Consider the following 18,926-nt stretch of genomic DNA (forward strand, 5'->3'; position numbering starts at 1 on the left):
AAACTGTTGAGCGTGAAAAACCCAGCAGCATTGCAGTTTTTGACACACTCAAACAAGTGTGACTGCCACCTACTACCATACCTTGTTCAAAGGCACTTAAATATTTTGTCTTGCCCATTCACCCTCTGAGTGTCACACATACACAATCCATTTCTCAATAATTAAATATCCATCTTTAACCTGTCTCCTCCCCTTCACCTACACCGATTGAAGTGGATTTAACAGGTTACATAAATAAGTGATCATAGCTTTCACCTGGATTCACCTGGTCAGTCTGTCATGGAAAGAGCAGGTGTTCCTAATGTTTTGTACAATCAGTGTATATATAAATAAAACACGAGAAATAAGAAGCGAGAGGAATCTATATATAGGGTTAATGTGATATATGATTTAAATGTTCACTCGTGTTAATATTTACCCATGTTCATCCATGTCTCTCCTTCAGGGATCTCAGTCTATTCAGAATCTATTTCAGCATCATGTGATCTCACTGTGGAAATACTGAAAGTTCTAAATAAATTAATGAAGGTTCATGGTGGTTTCCATTACCCACTAGAGCGTGTTGAAATCGAGGAAACCAGGTGTCTTGCATTTCAGCAGAGTCACACAAACACAAAGATTGCATCTCCCAAATAGCCTAAATGCATACATTTGGGCATGACCATTTTTAACATAAATTACACGGTATATTGCATGGGTGATTTGTTATTCGTAAAGGGGAAGTGTATTTCAAAGGGACAAAGAAACAGGTCTGATTCTGATATGCATAGGCCTACAATATATCCATTTTTGTCTGTCCTTACCAACACTTATGACTGCCGTAGCAGTTGTTTTTGTGTGTGTGTTTTATTGTTTTTACAGAATCGTTGGTCATTCCTGGAATTTTATATTTTTTGATAGGGAGTCAATGCTGAGACCAATGTCTCTTTTCCAGATGAGCCCTGTTTAGCATAACATTACACATCAAAATGCAATATACACATTAAATTACACATCCATACACATTAAAATACATTTTATTAGACAATACACAAAAGGAAAACACAATCATAAAAAACAGATTCACTGAACATTCTTCCTTAATTGAAAATTAAAATGAAACAAATAACTTAGAAGGCATTTTTCAAAGAACCAAAATGCAGAAATTATACATAAAAACACTAAAAAATAAATCAGCAGGTTTGCAGAAATTCTGTAAATGCATCTTTATGGTATTTTCCATCTTGGTCAGTGAAGAGAACAAATGCAATGTGCAATTTGTATAAAGCATCCTAGGCCTATACCTGTAATCCTGAGAAGGCTGGTGAGAGGAGCTATAGGAGAAGATATAGGAGGACGGGCTCATTATAATGGCTGGAAATGTTGTTTCCATGTGTTTGATTCCATTCCATCTATTCCATTCCATCCATTAAAATGAGCCTGTCCTATAGCTCCTCAGACCAGCCACCTCTGGTGAAATCAGCAGATATTATACATTCACATAAAAACTCCTGATTGTTTTCATCCAATTTGTTGCACCAGTGAGCCTTTGCGGGAATGTGGGAATTGGCAGGCATTAGCAAGAACCAGTGGGTGCAAATCTATTAACATTCAGACTGTGTTGCAGTGATGAGACCAAACCAGCTGCAGTCTCAAGAGGTATGGACCATGACAACTCTTCTATTTCCAAACCAAGAGAGGAAGATACAATCTCAATGTGGCCCAATGTTATACTTTTTGCTCTGTTCTATGTGGTTGCCTCATAAAGTCTACAAAACAACATCTCATGCTAATATTAGTCCTAATACCATGCATGAACTCATTTGCTTTATGGTTTGCAAGAGGGGTCTTGGGTGGCAATGTTTCCTGAATTCAAATGCAGCCTGTCCCTTTCTAGAATGTGGGGAGGCCCAAGTTGATCTGTCACGGTTCTGTGCCAGATGACACTTCAGAGAAGCTTGAATGGAGGGGAAGTTGAGAATCAACAGGAATTGAAATAGGGAAATATGCTGCTGGGGACATCTATTCATGTGTAGACTGAATGGTGAATAGCATACACTAGGCTAATAATCTACTGTCAACAGTTGCCTGCGCTGAAGATGTCTAAATCGGTCCACTAATACAGGACTAGTAAAGGCCCAGTGCACTACTTTAGTATAAAAAATAAAACATTAAATGTATTTGAATGTTTACCAGCATTTGTAACTTGAGTCTGATAATTATCTGTACAAAGCAGTTCATCTGATAATACTTGTGGAATAAAAAATACTTGCTTGATATATCTTGTCCAGTTTCTTGAAATACTTTGCAAATGCAACTTATTTCTATGTGAAAACTGAAATGGTTGATTGATTCCTTTTTAGTAGACACTCTTATCCAATGCAACTTACTAGTGAGTGCATAAATTTTCATACTGGTCCCCCGTGGGAATCAAACCCACAACCCTAGTATTGTAAGCGCCATGCTTTCCTAACTGAGCCACAGCATCACATCACATTGCCACAAACCACTAGACTTCTCAATGTATTCAATTACTGTATTATGCATACTTTTTCTTCATGGTGATGGAAAGTCTAATGGTACAAATCTAGATGACCAGGCTATGTAAGATCCAGTAATGTATATTTAAATAAAGGTTAAATAACACATTTTAAAAAGTAAAGGCCCAGTGTACTACTTTTTTTTAGCAAACAATATTTGTATACTTTTTTCATGGGTGCTACTTCAAGTTGCCTTCTGAATCAAAGTCCATTTGAAAACTATACATTTGTACAAAGGACCACCATCAAGGTCTTCCTATGATCTGGATATGAAGTCCTCCTATGTTGTCCATATTGATTGGATGCAGGCCAAGAACCTGTCTTTACCTCCACTCATTATCAGTGGGGGTTTTCAGGCAATTAGATAAGCCTCAGCCAACTAATAATAAAATCCACTGTGTCGTTTCAGATAGACATCTATTTCATATAGACAGCTTTAGTGATTTTTTCTTCTTCTCAGAAACCCACAGTGTATTTTTTTTGTCGCGCCGGGGTGGAGCACTCGCTCGAGGCGACAGTGACGTGCAGATAGACTGGGAGCGCGCAGATCCGCCCTCTATCCGCCATTTTTTTGTTGTCTCAGACTCAATCAGGTTGGAGGTGTGGAGCCGAGTATAAACAAGGGAAAGACAAATACTAGTGAGTCCTTATTATTGAAAAAAATCAGAGGACAGAAATATACTCAAGAAATTCGACTGTTTTGGGACTCTATACACATGCAGGGGAACCGAGACACTCTTGTGATTTAATTTTGTGTGGAGACGTGTTGCAGGCCGCCATTTTTTGTTACTGCCTCAAAAGTCTGTCGGGACTCAAGAAAAGGATTGAACATATATATTTCGTGCCTTACAGTTCGACCAAGAAGATACAAAGTAACAATTTGGGCTCCGGCGCACAGCTATTTGCAACATTGTATCGACAATGGAGACTCGTTTAATCAAGTAGTGAGGCGACCTTTTCCGTTCTCATTTACTGACAGGGACTGGATATACATTATATTGTTTCATGAGATGTATGTTTGCTTTTTCGGGAAGACGGAACTTAAAGAGGAACCTTGATTGATCATTGTTGCAGTCAGGCATTCTGTATATGTATAGCTTCTACTTTTAGACATTGAGAACTGGCATTTGTCATTGACAATAAACGAATAACCGTTACGCTTCAGAGTTGTCTCAGGCAATTCACAGTCTCTGAAACGTCAGGTTACGTTTGTATTGGATTTAACTAACTGAAACCTGCAGCCTTCGACTTGAAAATCAATTTGGGCGGCTGATTACCCTTCCCTGGATCTTCAAAATCGTTATCTAGCTTATTTAGTTAACTTCTGTGTTTTTGTTTATTTATTGTTTTAAGCTAATATTTGTTATTTCTATTTTGTTTATAGAAGTTAATTTTGATCAAATATGTCATCTGCAAGGTTCGATCCGTCGGACCGGTCCAGTTGGTATTTTGGGCCGGTGTCGAGACAGGAGGCGCAGAATAGATTACAAGGACAGAGGCATGGCATGTTTTTGGTTCGGGATTCTTCAACCTGCCCTGGCGACTATGTGCTGTCAGTATCTGAAAATTCCAAAGTGTCCCACTATATCATCAACTCCTTACCAAGCATGAGGTTCAAAATTGGAGATCAAGAATTTGATCACCTCCCAGCACTTTTGGAGTTCTATAAAATCCACTACCTGGATACGACTACACTGATAGAACCTGCCCCCAGGTAAGGAACTGCCAGAGGCTGTGCCTGCGGCCACATACCACTCAATGGAAATAAGTTAAAAGCTCTTATTTAGGCCTCAGGTTTTCAAGATCTTTAAAATTCCAATGACTTGACACATTACCTGCTATGTGATGGACCTCTCAGAAACTGAGTCAGGGTTGTATCCCATGTCGATCATAAACTTGACCAGTCTTCTACTTATTGAGTAGTGACTGCATGTAATGATAGGTTTAACAATGACTTACATAGTTCCTGTCCGGCTAGGGCTACTGTCTTACACCAGTTTGAGTTATTTATATGTTTCATAACAATTTTAACCTTGACTGGTGTGGTATGTTCACAAAGGGGGTGTGACACAAAACAGTAGTGACATTTGGGGAGAGGAATGTATGTACTTTGATCTAGTCCAGCGTTTCCCAAACTCTGTCCTGTGGATCCCAAGAGGTGCCCGTTTAGTTTTTTGCCCTTGCACTGGCAAACATTGATTATTTGAATCAGCTGTGTAGTGCTAAGGCAAAAAACAAAATACTGGGAAATACTGATCTAGTCAGATGATTTCAGTATTTCAGCAGTAAAACTTGTGTTCATATTATATTGAAACAGTTGTGTGATAATCAATACTGAACCAAAATACACTTCATGACAAAGTATGTGGACACCTGCTTCTAGTCGAACATCTTATTTCAAAATCATCGGCATTAATATGAAGTTGGTCCCCCTTTGCTGCTATAACAGCCTCCATTCTTCTGGGAAGGCTTTCCACTAGATGTTGGAATATTGCTGTAGGGACTTGATTCCATTCAGCCACGAGCATAAGTGAGGTCGGGCACTGATGATGGGTGATTAGGCCTTTCTCGCAGTCAGCATTCCAATTCACCCCAAAGGTGTTCGATGGGGTTGAGGTCAATGCTCTGTCCAGTCAAGTTCTTACACACCAATCTCAACAGACCATTTCTGTATGGACCTCGCTTTGTGCATTTGGCCAATGTTATGCTGAAACAGGAAAGGGCCTTCCACAACATTGAAAGCACAGAATCGTCTAGAATGTAATTGTATGCTGTAATGTTAAGATTTCCCTTCACTGGAACTAAGGGGTCTAGCCCAAACCATGAAAACAGCACCCAGACCATTATTCCCCCTCCACCCAACTTCACAGTTGGCACTATGCAATCGGGCAGGTAGGGTTCCCCTGGCCTCCGCCAAACCCAGATTCGTCTGTCGGTGAAGCGTTAGTCGTCACTCGAGAATGTGTTTCCACTGCTCCAGAGTCCAATGGTGGCGATCTTTACACCACTCCAGTCGTCGCTTGGCATTACGCATTGTGCGGCTGCTTGGCCATGGAAACCCATTTCATGAAGCTCCAGACGAACAGTTCTTGTGCTGACGTTGCTTCCAGAGGCAGTTTGGAACTCGGTAGTGAGTGTTGCAACCGAGGACGGAAGATTTTTATACGCTACGTGCTTCAGCACTCGGTGGTCAGTGTTCTGTGAGCTTGTGTGGCCTACCACTTCGTGTCTGAGCAGTTGTTGATCCTAGATATTCCACTTTACAATAACAGCACTTACAGTTGACTGGGGCAGCTCTCGAAGGGCAGAAATTTGGCGAACTGACTTGTTCGAAAGGTGGTATCCTATGGCGGTGCCACGTTGAAAGTCACTGAGCTCTTCAGTAAGGCCATTCTACTGACAATGTTTGTCTATGGAGATTTCCTGGCTGTGTGCTTGATTTTTATTTACCTGTCCACAACTGGTGTGACTGAAATAGCTAAATCCACTAATTTGAAGTGGTGTCCACAAACTTTTGTATATATAGTGTATAAATGCAACAAGAAACGATTAAAAAAAGATTTTACTGAGTTAGTTTGTATAAGGAAATCAGTCAATTTAAATAAATTAGGCCCTAGTCTATGGACTGGAGAAACCGATATGCATCTGTTGGTCACAAATACCTTAAAAAAAAAGTTTGGGGCGTGGATCAGAAAACCAGTTAGTATCTGGTGTGACCACCATTTTCTTCATGTAGTGCGACACATCTCCTTCGCATCAATCAGGCTGTTGATTGTGGCTTCTGGAATGTTGTCCCACTCCTCTTCAATGGCTGTGCAAAGTTGCTGCATATTGGTGGGAACTGGAACATGCTGTCGTACACGTCGATCCAGCATCCCAAACATGCTCAATGGTTGACATGTCTGGTGAGAATGCAGGCCATGGAAGAACTGTGAAATGTTCAACTTCCAGGAATTGTGTACAGATCCTTGCGATATGGGGCAGTGTATTATCATGCTAAAAGAATGAGATGATGGCGGCAGTTGAATGGCACGACAATGGGCCTCAGGATCTCGTCACGGAATCTCTATGCATTCAAATTGCCATCAATAAAATGCAATTGTGTTCGTTGTCTGTAGTTTATGCCTGCCCATACCATAACCCCACCGCCACCATGGGGCACTGTGTTCACAACGTGGACATCAGCAAACCGCTCGCCCTCACAACACCATACACTTGGTCTGCGGTTGTGACGTCGGTTGGACATGCTGCCAAATCCTCTAAAACAACTTTGTAGGTGGCTTATGGTAGAGAAAGGAACATTCAATTCTCTGACAACAGTTCTGGTGGACATTCCTGCAGTCAGCATATCATTTGCATGCTGCCTCAACTTGAGACATCTGTGACATTGTGTTGTGTGCACATTTTAGTGGCCTTTTATTGTCCCCAGCACAAGATGCACATGTGTAATGATCGTGCTGTTAAATTGACTTCTTGATATGCCACACCTGTCAGGTGTGGATGGAATATCTTGGCAAAAGAGAGATTCTCACCAACAGGGATGTAAACAAATTTGTGCACAACATTTTAGAGATGAGCTTTTTGTGCATATGGAACATTTCTGGGACTTTTTATTCCAACTCATGAAACATGGGACCAACACTTTACATGTTGCATTCATATTTTAATTCAGTGTACATGTTAATCTGTTTTTTTTTTTTTATGCTCCCCCCTCCTCCGGGCCCTCTTCCTCCCCAGGTACCCAAGCACAGCTATAGGCACCAGCCCCATTCAGACGATGGGCGGCCCAGAAGACAACCTGGAGTATGTGCGGACTCTGTACGACTTCACGGGCAGCGATGCTGAGGACCTGCCCTTTAAGAAGGGGGAGATCCTGATCATCCTGGAGAAGCCTGAGGAGCAGTGGTGGAGTGCCAAGAGCAAGGAGGGCCGCATGGGCATGATCCCTGTGCCCTATGTGGAGAAGCTGGTGCGACCCTCCCCTCATCCTGGCCAGCCTCCTCACGGCTCCCGCAACTCCAACAGCTATGGCATCCCCGAACCGGCCCACGCTTACGCTCAGCCTCAGACCCCCTCGCCCCTTCCCCCTGGCACCCCCGGAGCGGTCATCACCCCCCTGCCCTCCATGCAGAATGGGCCAGTCATGGCTAAGGCCATCCAGAAACGAGTGCCCTGTGCCTATGACAAGACGGCCCTGGCTCTAGAGGTAGGAGTCCCTCACTTTCTGTCCCAGCATGGCTTTGTGAAGGGAGGCCTCAATGCCTAAATGTTCCCAGTTGTCTTCTATGCTCGTAGTTCACTAGATTGTGTACATTTCATTAGATTTAATGAGCTCGTAATGTGAAAGTTGCGTTGTAGTTTGTCAGGAACTTAAGTCTGCAGACACAGTACCCATTAGCTACACTAGGCCCAATAATGGACTAAAGGAGCCTAACATTCGTCCTTATAGTCCAAGGACCTTACATGTTCTGTTTGAAGGCGATTTGCTATGGATACCAAAACAACCAAATACTCCATCTAAACGTGAATCAATTCTTAATTGTGGTACGGTTCTAGAAACATAAATCCCTCTACTTTCATATCACATAAAAATAGTTTCACAAATGTAAAATACACACTAACTGTACACTGTTTTAACCCATTTTAACACAGTTGCAGCCAACAGTATTTTTCAGTGACAACTCGTTTAAGGCGTCCATCTTCCGTTTACACACAGATGTTGTTAGACGCAGATAGCTAATTAGCGCAGGTAGTCCACCTTGTCTCCCGTCTGTTTTACACAAACAAGAGCTGTAACATGGAAATATGGGAACCCTAACCCTGTAAAGGTGTAGTAATTTAACAATTTTTTTTGATGCATGTTAATGTTTAAAGCAAGCAAGAAGATACTATCGTCAATAGGTGCTAAAGCAGTTAGGGTCTGAATGCGGAAAGTCTAAACAGGCAGCCCAATTCTGATATTTATTCCACTAATTGGTCTTTTGATGAATTGCATCAGATCTTTTCACATCAAATCTTTTTCAGAGCTGATCTGATTGGTCAAAAGACCAATTACATAAAAAAAGATAAGAATTGGGCTGCCTGTGTAAACGCAGCCATTGTGCCAAATATTGTGGATCAAGTAATTTAATGACAGTTGAGGTGACGACATAATATGCTTGCGGCATCAGAATTGTCTTGCATCCCTCATATTTAGCTTTTGGGCTCCCAAGTGGCGCAGCGGTCTAAGGCACTGCATCTCGGTGCTAGTGGCGTCACTACAGACCCTGGTTTGATTCCAGGCTGAATCACAACCGGTCGTGATTGGGAGTCCCATAGGGCGGCACAGAATTGACCCAGCGAAATCTGGGTTTGGTCGGGGTAGGCCATCATTGTAAATAAGAATTTATTCTTAACTGACTTGCCTAGTTAAATAAAGGTTAAATAAATAGCTAGTCTTTTCTCCTCCTCCACCTTCTTCTGTCCTTGCCAGTGGTATCAGTCTGTGTTGATTTTTCGAGAGGAAGTGCAAAGTACTCAGCTTTCTATGAAGTAGAAATGCTGAGTAATCAGTGGCGGCAGGTGTCTCAGCTCTCTCGAATCATCTCTATTTGTTAAGCTAGCCTTCAGGGGCTCCCGCTGTCCCAAAGACCACCCCTGTAGGACAGGCACCCCACGGGGAGGCTAGGGCTGATGACGTGCCAAGTGGGTGTCAAACAACACTACAAGAGCTTCACCTTTGGTCAGTGGTTTAAGCATTGAAGTAAATTCAGGCTTTATTCTCTGTAGACCTCGCTCTGACAGAGGGTAGTATCGAAAACCCGACCCTAGGCAACACAGTGACTAGGGTCTAGTTTCAATAATAGACTCTTTTGGCATTGGGGCAGGGATTGTCAACTGGCAGCCCGCAAGCCAAATTTGGCCCGTGGGCAAATTTGTATTTGATTTTTGGACATAAGACTGTAAATTCATAAGGAATTCATCTCAAAGTATTTCCACTCATAAATAAAGAGACATATGTCATTGAGGATCAACCTCGTCAAGGTTTGCAATGATTGTTTTTCGCAAATACTGTATCTGTTTGGGATTCTTGAGTACAAATTATATATACTTATGTTCTGTCCCACCGACCATCCTCTGAAGAAAAAAATGGCCCACAGCTGAGCCTAGTTGATGGCCGCTGGCATAGAGGAACTACGTCACTGCCTACTTCACTACTTTGTCCGATTTGAATAAAATACAAAATAGTAGCTAACAAGCTGGAGATCACGGAGGTTATTTTTAATGAGTGCATTTTGCAAGTGGCTAGTTTGCGTCAACTACCTTCTTGAATCTAGGGGGCACTATTTTCATTTTTGGAAAAATAACGTTCCCTAAGTAAACGGGCTATTTTGTCAGGACAAGATGCTAGAATATGCATATAATTGACAGCTCAGGATAGAAAACACTCTAAAGTTTCCAAAACTGTAAAAATAATCTCTGCGAGTATAACAGAACTGATATTGCAGGCGAAAGCCTGAGAAAAATCCAATCGGGAAGTGACTCTTATTTAGAAACCTCTGCGTTCTTATGCGTCCCTATTGAGCAGTGAATGAGATATCAACCAGATTCCTTTTTCTATGGCTTCCCTAATGTGTCTAGTGTCACAATACATAGTTTCAGGCTTTTATTTTGAAAAATGAGCCTGAAAGTCAACATTGCGTCAGTGGTCAGCTGAAGTCTCTCTTTGTGCGTAAAGGACAAATGCGGCCATTGTTTCTCTCTTTCCTACTAAGAAGCCATCTGTCCCGGTTTATATATTATCCAATAGATATTTGAAAAACACCTTGAGGATTGATTATAAACAACGTTTGCCATGTTTCTGTTGATATTATGGAGCTAATTTGGAATATTTTTCGCAATTTCCGGTCGAATTCTCAGCCAAACGTGAAGAACTAACGGAGTTATTTCGGCTACAAAAAATTATATTTTTGGAAGAAAGGAACATTTGCCTTCTAACTGGTAGTCTTGTGAGTGAAAACATCCGAAGCTCATCAAAGCAAAACTATTTAATTTGATTGCTTTTCTGATTTTTGTGACCAGGTTGCCTGCTGCTAGCTAGGCATAATGCTATGCTATGCTATCGATACACTTACACAAATGCTTGTCTTGCTTTGGCTGTAAAGCATGTTTTCAAAATCTGAGATGACAGGGTAATTAACAAAAGGCTAAGCTGTGTTTCAATATATTTCACTTGTGATTTCACGAATATGAATATTTTCTAGTAATATTTATGTCCGTTGCGTTATGCTAATTAGTGTCAGTTGATTACGCTCCCGGATCCGGGATGGGTAACAAGATTAACTAAACCCACTGCAAGGTTTTGTCAGCAAAATTAGTTTTGGAATCGTGACTTTCTTGCATGTCTGCCTCAATCTTTCCCCTTATCAACGTAGGCAGTGACGTAATTCCTCTATGCAAAAGAGTCCATCATTGAAACCAGCCACTGTGTTGCTGACGGTCGGGTTTTCGAGACTAGAGAGCGGTTGCAAGAGAGAGAAATCCTGAGATTATTCATTAATCAGAGGGGACGTGTTTTGTGCATCAGATCAGTTTGTTCTCATCGTGTATCCACCAGAGCAGACGGCAGCTTAGTGCTTCAGATTTCCATCTGTCAGAAAGAAAGTCTGGGGTTGTGTGAATAGCACCACCTCTTTCACAAACTAGAGCAAGGCTGACTAATGCCTTGGATTACCAGCATACCCCAGAACACAGACACAATTTGGTCAGTTAATGTTACTGTAGCCTTCACCACCTTGGTTTAAGTCAAATCTGACTTAATCATGGAAACTGGGGGGGAGGGGCTTCAGAGTACTAGACCCTCACATTATTGTAAACCGTATCTCATTTAAGCATTGTTCACATTGGCAGTTTGAAATGACCAACAAAAAATGCATATCTGATTGTAATTTGTTCTTTTTCCTCCAGTCTGAACAGCCAAAAAGCACATTGATTCAGATATTTTAAGCCACGTTTCAAACCACCTTTTGTAGGTGGTTTGAAATTAGATACAAAGCTGATTCCTGGCCATGTGACTTGTCTGACTGGTCAAATCTGATTTATTTGCCTGCAAGTGGTTTTTAGACTTATTTGGCATATGTTGTTGCTTGCTAGCTACTCAGCTACCATATGTTCTAGTCAGAACTGAGTAGCTTATTAATTATTAGTGAATATGCTAGAATGCTAAATGGCTAGCTAGTTGACTGCTGTGGTTAGCCAAAAATTACTTGTTTTGAAAGTTGGATCAAATCAAATAATTTTATCCTTTGATGCTTTAAGTGTTCTTACACTATGATTTTGAACATGACAAGCAACTGGGAAACATCCATGACAGGCATTGTCACCTTAGTTTGTTTTCTGAGTGATGGGAAGCACAGGCACCACCACCATCAGCTTACACCACTATCAGCTTACACCACTGTGCTCACACCAATCATTACTAAGACAACTAGCATAGCAATGTCAGCAAATAACTGCTGTCTGAACTAGAGGTCGACCAATTAATCGGAATGGCCGATTAATTAGGGCCGATTTCAAGTTTTCATAACAATCGGAAATATTTTATTTTTTATTTTTTATACCTTTTTATTTAACTACGCAAGTCACTTATTTTCAATGACTGCCTAGGAACTGTGGGTTAACTGCCTTGTTCAGGGGCAGAACGACAGATTTTCACCTTGTCAGCTCAGGGGTTGCAATCTTGCAACCGCACAGTTAACTAGTCCAACGCTCTAACCATTGCACTCCACGAGTAGCCTGCCTGTTACGCGAATGCAGTAGAAGCCAAGGTAAATTGCTAGCTAGCATTAAACTTATCTTATAAAAAACAATCAATCATGATCACTAGTTATAACTACTAATCCAGTTTAGCAGGCAATATTAACCAGGTGAAATTGTCATTTCTCTTGCGTTCATTGCACGCAGAGTCAGGGTATATGCAACAGTTTAGGCGGCCTGGCTCATTGCGAACTAATTTGAAATAATTTTACGTAATTATGACATACATTGAAGGTTGTGCAATGTAACAAGAATATTCAGACTTAGGGATGCCACCCGTTAGATAGAATACCGAATGGTTCCGTATTTCACTGAAATAATAAACGTTTTGTTTTCGAAATGATAGTTTCCGGATTCGATCATATTAATGACCAAAGGCTCGTATTTCTGTGTGTTATTATGTTATAATTAAGTCTGATTTGATAGAGCAGTCTGATTGAGCAGCAGCAGGCCCATAATCATTCAAACAGCACTTTCGTGCATTTTGCCAGCAGCTCTTCGCAAGCACAGCGCTGTTTATGACTTCAAGCCTATCAGCCTAATGGCTGGTGTAACCAATGTGAAATGGCTAGCTAGTTAGCTGGGTGTGCGCTAATACTGTTTCAAACGTCACTCGCTTTTAGATTTGGAGTAGTTATTCCCCTTGCGCTGCAAGGGCCGCGGCTTTTGTGGAGCGATGGGTAACGATGCTTCGAGTGTGGCTGTTGTCGATGTGTTCCTGGTTCGAGCCCAGGTAGGGGCGAGGAGGGGGACGGAAGCTATCAAAGTAGGTGAGAGAGGGTGGCGGTGAGGGGACACAGGAGGTGAGCAAATGTAATTGAGAAAAAAGGTGTCAAACAATTATTTTTATTTTTAAGTTGAAAAATTCTCAACAGAATTTGTTTTCATATTTGCGTATGTTTATAGCTTAGACCCTATTTCGCATCTGAGGTTTTTGTGTTGTGCCTGCCATCGGTTGAGACATGACATGCTCTTGAATACAGGGTGGGTATAATTTCAATCATAGAAATACAATTAATAGAATGGACGTATCCCATCATACCACTGCAATTTAGCTGCTACACCATTGAAATTTTAAATTGAAGTTAACTTCTAATTACAACCACGAAGATTATCGCCGGTCCACCCACATTCAAATGTCAACTTAAATGATCATGTCTATTCTATTATTTATGTTTCTATGTTGTCAATAGGTTCCCTGTGGAGGATTGACAGTATAATTTAAAACAACATATTCCCATTCAAGTCAACATTCTCTGATGTGTGGACTCCAACCTTCTTTGTAGTACTATTTGACAGTTAAAATGTCTATTTTAGTACACAGACAAAACATGACACACACCCTGTGTTCAAGAGTATGCTGTATCTCAACCGATGGTGTGCACAACACAACCTTAGATGACGTAAAATAGGGTCTAATCTACAACATACAATAATATGAAAAAGATCAGTTAGTGTTGACGTTAACAGTAAAAAAAAAAAAAAAAAATCTAATTTGACAACCCTGTTTGTAATCTTTTAAATTATATCTAACTCAACTGTTTTTATATTTTCCAGTAATGAAGACATGTATGTCTCATGGTATGGTGGGGTATGCAAAATTGGTCAAATTTGAGAACATTTATCTCCTTTTAATTTTTTTGTCATTCAGGTCCAAACGGTAATTTTCTGAGCACTTCTACAATGGAAAAATATGTATGGAAGGTTTTGTTCAAATTCAAAGGGGGTGCTGTCAAAAAGTGATTCAAATGGATTCAATCTAATAATATCTCTGTCACTCAGAGTAGGTCATGGCCAACAGCAAAAACCTACAATTTAGCAGGCTATTTTGGGATCATCTGTTTCAGGAAATGAACCTCAGTCATTATATAAAATTTCATCTGAAAGGAGGAATATTTTTTATTTCATTTTATTTAACTAGGCAAATCAGTTAAGAACAAATTATTATTTACAACAGCCTACCGGGGAACAGTGGGTTAACTGGCTCGTTCAGGGGCAGAACGACAGATTTGTACCTTGTCAGTTCAGGGATTTGATCTAGCAAACTTTTGGTTTCTGGCCCAACACTCTAACCACCTGGCTACCTGCCTCCCCCAATATACCCTGTGATATACCGCCCCACCCAGCCCCTTCATAACCGAAAACGGCTACTGAAGTATAGTTATTACCAGCCAAATGTTTGGTTATTGAAAATATATGAACATTTGCAATGACCGTTCACAAGATGTCCAGTTTAGAATATTGTATCACCACACAACAGGATAATTTCTTATATAAAGAAAGTACAAGTAGCCTATACACACAGTGTAAGAACACCTTCCTAATGTGGACTGCACCCCCCTTTGCCCTCAGAACAGTCTTAATTCGTCGGGGCATGGACTCTACAAGGTGTCATGCTTCCCACAGTTGTGTCAAGTTGGCTCAATGTGCTTTGGGTGTTGGATCATTCTTGACACACAAGGGAAACTGTTGAGTGTGAAAAACCCAGCAGCTTTGCAGTTCTTGACACACTCAAACCGGTGGGCTTGGCACCTACTACCATACAAATCAAATGTATTTATATAGCCCTTCGTACATCAGCTGATATCTCAAAGTGCTGTACAGAAACCCAGCCCAAAACCCCAAACAGCAAGCAATACAGGTGTAGAAGCACGGTGGCTAGGAAAAACTCCCTTGAAAGGCCAAAACCTAGGAAGAAACCTAGAGAGGAACCAGGCTATGTGGGGTGGCCAGTCCTCTTCTGGCTGTGCCGGGTGGAGATTATAACAGAACATGGCCAAGATGTTCAAATGTTCATAAATGACCAGCATGGTCCAATAATAATAAGGCAGAACAGTTGAAACTGGAGCAGCAGCACGGCCAGGTGGACTGGGGACAGCAAGGAGTCATCATGTCAGGTATTCCTGAGGCATGGTCCTAGGGCTCAGGTCCTCCGAGAGAGAGAGAGAGAGAAAGAAAGAAAGAGAGAAAGAGAGAATTAGAGAGAGCACACTTAAATTCACACAGGACACCGAATAGGACAGGAGAAGTACTCCAGATATAACAAACTGACCCTAGCCCCCCGACACATAAACTACTGCAGCATAAATACTGGAGGCTGAGACAGGAGGGGTCAGGAGACACTGTGGCCCCATCCGAGGACACCCCTGGACAGGGCCAAACAGGAAGGATATAACCCCACCCACTTTGCCAAAGCACAGCCCCCACACCACTAGAGGGATATCTTCAACCACCAACTTACCATCCTGAGACAAGGCCGAATATAGCCCACAAAGATACCCTGTTCAAATATACGTAAATCTTTTGTCTTGCCCTTTCACCCTCTGAATGCCACAGATACACAATCCATGTCTCAATTGTCTCAAGGCTTAAAACTTCTTTAACCTTTCTCCTCCCCATCGTTATTGAAGTGGATTTAACAAGTGACATTAATAAGAGATCATAGCTTTCACCTGTATTCACCTGGTCAATCTGTCATGGAAAGAGCAGGTTGTGTACATCAAATGTTGAGTACATCAATGTTCTTTCATTATGCGAGGTGAGGATTATGATTATGGATGGCACGCCTATATGACTTCAATGTCCTTGAAGCCTCATTCTGATCCATACTTTCTGCTACATCTAGAGCCTGCCCTCCGCGTTTTAGGTTTTAATCTTCCTCTTAACAATGACAACTTCCCACATTTAATCCTGAGTGAATAGCATATGGTCTGTGCAGATAGCGGTCATGCACAGTGTCGCAAAGCACCAAAGTTATGGCTTTCTGCTCGACCTGTCACAACCATATTACGGTGTCAAATACATGGAGGGTTGGCAAGATCAATGAGTCTGTCAGTACTTTGTGTGATGGAGGCTCTTAGCACTTATCTTAAATTGTCCACCTCATTTGTCTGTGGAATTAAGGAAAACTTAACTCCAACTGTCCTTCATTTCTCCTCAGGTGGGTGATATAGTCAAAGTGACGAGGATGAACATCAGCGGTCAGTGGGAGGGAGAGGTGAATGGCCGGAGGGGTCTCTTCCCCTTCACCCATGTCAAAATAATGGACCCCCAGAATCCGGATGAGAGTGAATGACCTGGACCCCAACCAACCCTCCCTCCCCACAGAGACACTCAAACCTGCTGGCTGTCTCCATCCCGCCTGCCAGTGTCACCACGGTTATGTGCTTGCCTGCTTGGGGCTGTGCGACAGCGGTCTCTGTTATCGTCATGCCAACCATTGTGCGGCTTTCTGACTGTTTACAGCTCTGGACTCAACTAAACTCCCCCATCTGGTTACAGGCTCGTCAGTGTTTTTTGCCTTTGTCTTTTCATTTTCAGACCATCGGTTGGTTGTGTGGGTTGTCATGGCTCCCATGACGCCATGTCTTACCTGGTCATTTTTTATTTGATCTTGGTTACATTTGAATACTTAGGGATTTTTTGAGAGCTTGCTTGGACTGTGTGTTTTGTATTGTGGATGGGAGGAGGTTAATGTGAAAAAGAAGAGGTGACTGAACATCACATGGACTGACTGAGGAGAGCAAAGTCATAAAGGGCTCCAAGTGGGGCCTGAGGATAGAACCAGACAGTTGACTGTGTCTCTCTCCAAACAATCATTCACTGTTGGTACCTTAGCCACGTACACACACACAGATTGACCATTACTTGTTGAGTGTGTGTGTGTGTGTGTGTGTGTGTGTGTGTGTGTGTGTGTGTGTGTGGATCAGTCTCAACACCTCTCTTGACTGACACAAGCTGAGCTGACTTGGGCAGGAGGACAAGGCAGAGGCTGACAGAGGAGTTCAAGCCCACATGGATTCTGCCTTGTGGAATAGCCCATAGCCTCAGTGACACAGACCTAGTTGACAGTTTCGTTATTTATGTTTTCCCCAGACTACATGTGAAATGGCCATATGTGAAGACATATTTTGTTTAATTTGTGCCATAAATTCAGGAGTGCTGAGTGAGGCGTTTGTCGTAGTATAAGTGCATGACTGTGACCAGGCTATAGCCAATGTTGTAAGAGTACTTATAAATGCTGTTGAGGGGTAAGGGCTTTTCTATGAGACGGATGCCTCATGCATCCAATGATATGGGTCACAGGAGGTGGGCAATGGTTGCAGCAAGCCAATGACACCCCATCAATGCCTTTCACTGAAAAATGCAACTTAAGTACAAGCAATCCTTCCCTGTTTCCTCCCCGGGTTCCCTAAGGTGGTGATTGGTTACACCCCTGACTCTCATCTCTAGCCAGTGTTGACTGTCAAGCACAGGACCTGAGAAGAGAACTTGGTTGTCTTTGGTTATGTCTAACTGACATTGTGATGCCAGAGCTGTCCTGCTCTCTGGTCTTGGTGTGAGTGTGCTGATAAAGTGCTTCATTAGATCTCTGCTGTAAAGAAGACTTACCCTTCCTGTTGTCTCTTCCCTAGTGCTTGCCCATCAATCCCCCTGAGCTTTTTCATTGGGTAGAGTAATACCATTGTACAACTATCAATCATGTCCTGTAGTGTTTTTTTGTTAGCCAACTGTTGAATTGAGCATTTAATATTTGTTTTAATAACCTTGTAAACAATTAGACTGAAGGTGACTTTTTTTTAAAGGGGGAAAAAATGCCTGCTGGTGGCCTCTGTGCATGACCTCTTGGCCTCTCCCAGGTCAAATGCTGCTTTGTCTCAATGAAAATTTCCTCATTAAAATATGAATTAGACTTGTTTTTATTGCCTTTGTGGAATCAATCCATTCAAATGTAGTTTGGTTTTCCTTGCGCAACCTCCATATTAAACCCTCTGATTAAGCAATACACCAATTTTAATGAATGTTTTAGTTGGGTAAACATATGTTTTATCAACGTGCTTTGTAAAGGCATTAGCAGTATTACTGTTTTTTCCCTCATGTTTTAGAGTGCCTCCGTGTTGTCGTCTTAATTCAAAATAAAAAATTGTGCCTTTTATTTTCTTATACCATTGCATGTGTTAATATTTCCCATGGTTAACACCTGTCCTGGTATGGCCCTTTATGTACACAACAAGTAAATAAAATGTATGTCTACTTCTTTAAGTTGCTCTGACCTCTTTACTATGAGGGTAATGAGTGCCCCAAATAAGTCTCTTCTTCTGCTCAGAACAGACAGGGGGGAATGTGTTCGGTAAAGGGGAGCAGGTGGGTGGGTTGTTTTGCAGCAGGACTGACTGTATCTGGAGCAGGGGACATTTACTCTATCTCTGCTTCATTTCTATCAGTTCCAGTTTTGATTGGGGCTGTGCCCAGGAGAAAGGAAGCAATTAATGAATGTTAATGAAGAGCTAATAAAAGAAAGCTTGCATACACAGTGCTGACCTAGAGAGAGAGAGAGAAACTTTTCAAGGGCAAGGTTTGGTCTAAATCTCTTCTCACATGAGGTATCCATCTGTTTTATTGGGGTAAAGTCTTTTTGACATGTGACTGGTTTCAGGAAACTAGGTGTATATTTAATGCATGCATGTAGGTCTACTACATAAAATGTAACCATCTAAGGTTTCAGTTGAATAGGGTACACTTTGGGAAAGCAATGCTCAGTTGATTTAATACCAGCTTTTAATACCAAACTATTTTGACAGGTATTTGTGAGGTCTTCTTGGTGAGAAAGAA

General features: G+C 41.7%; 1 protein-coding gene across 7 annotated transcripts; it reads left to right on the plus strand.

Annotated features, from left to right (window-relative positions):
• The first annotated feature begins 3,003 nt into the window (after nucleotides 1-3,003).
• LOC110523531 (crk-like protein) lies at nucleotides 3,004-18,356 on the plus strand. Of its 7 annotated transcripts, none has more exons than XM_021602309.2 (4): nucleotides 3,004-3,158; nucleotides 3,904-4,233; nucleotides 7,257-7,725; nucleotides 16,255-16,389. In XM_021602309.2, exons 2-4 carry the CDS (start codon nucleotides 3,923-3,925, stop codon nucleotides 16,387-16,389), a joined length of 915 nt encoding a protein of 304 aa, XP_021457984.1. In that variant the 5' UTR covers nucleotides 3,004-3,158; nucleotides 3,904-3,922. The 7 variants fall into 7 exon arrangements, with proteins under 7 accessions (XP_021457984.1, XP_021457986.1, XP_036833072.1 ...); XM_021602311.2 differs by having other exon boundaries at nucleotides 3,007-3,158; nucleotides 3,937-4,233; nucleotides 16,255-18,356; XM_036977177.1 differs by having other exon boundaries at nucleotides 3,012-3,531.
• Nucleotides 18,357-18,926: the final 570 nt, after the last annotated feature.

The sequence above is a fragment of the Oncorhynchus mykiss genome, chromosome 5 (genome assembly GCF_013265735.2).
Source record: "Oncorhynchus mykiss isolate Arlee chromosome 5, USDA_OmykA_1.1, whole genome shotgun sequence".
Classification (NCBI taxonomy): Eukaryota; Metazoa; Chordata; class Actinopteri; order Salmoniformes; family Salmonidae; genus Oncorhynchus; species Oncorhynchus mykiss.

Bases quoted from the DNA above. Each gene is read 5' to 3' on its own strand.
- LOC110523531 (XM_021602309.2), top strand. From the start codon at position 3,923: ATGTCATCTGCAAGGTTCGATCCGTCGGACCGGTCCAGTTGGTATTTT. The intron at 4,234-7,256 runs GTAAGGAACTGC...CTTCCTCCCCAG, and splicing joins CTGATAGAACCTGCCCCCAG to GTACCCAAGCACAGCTATAG. The intron at 7,726-16,254 runs GTAGGAGTCCCT...ATTTCTCCTCAG, and splicing joins AGACGGCCCTGGCTCTAGAG to GTGGGTGATATAGTCAAAGT.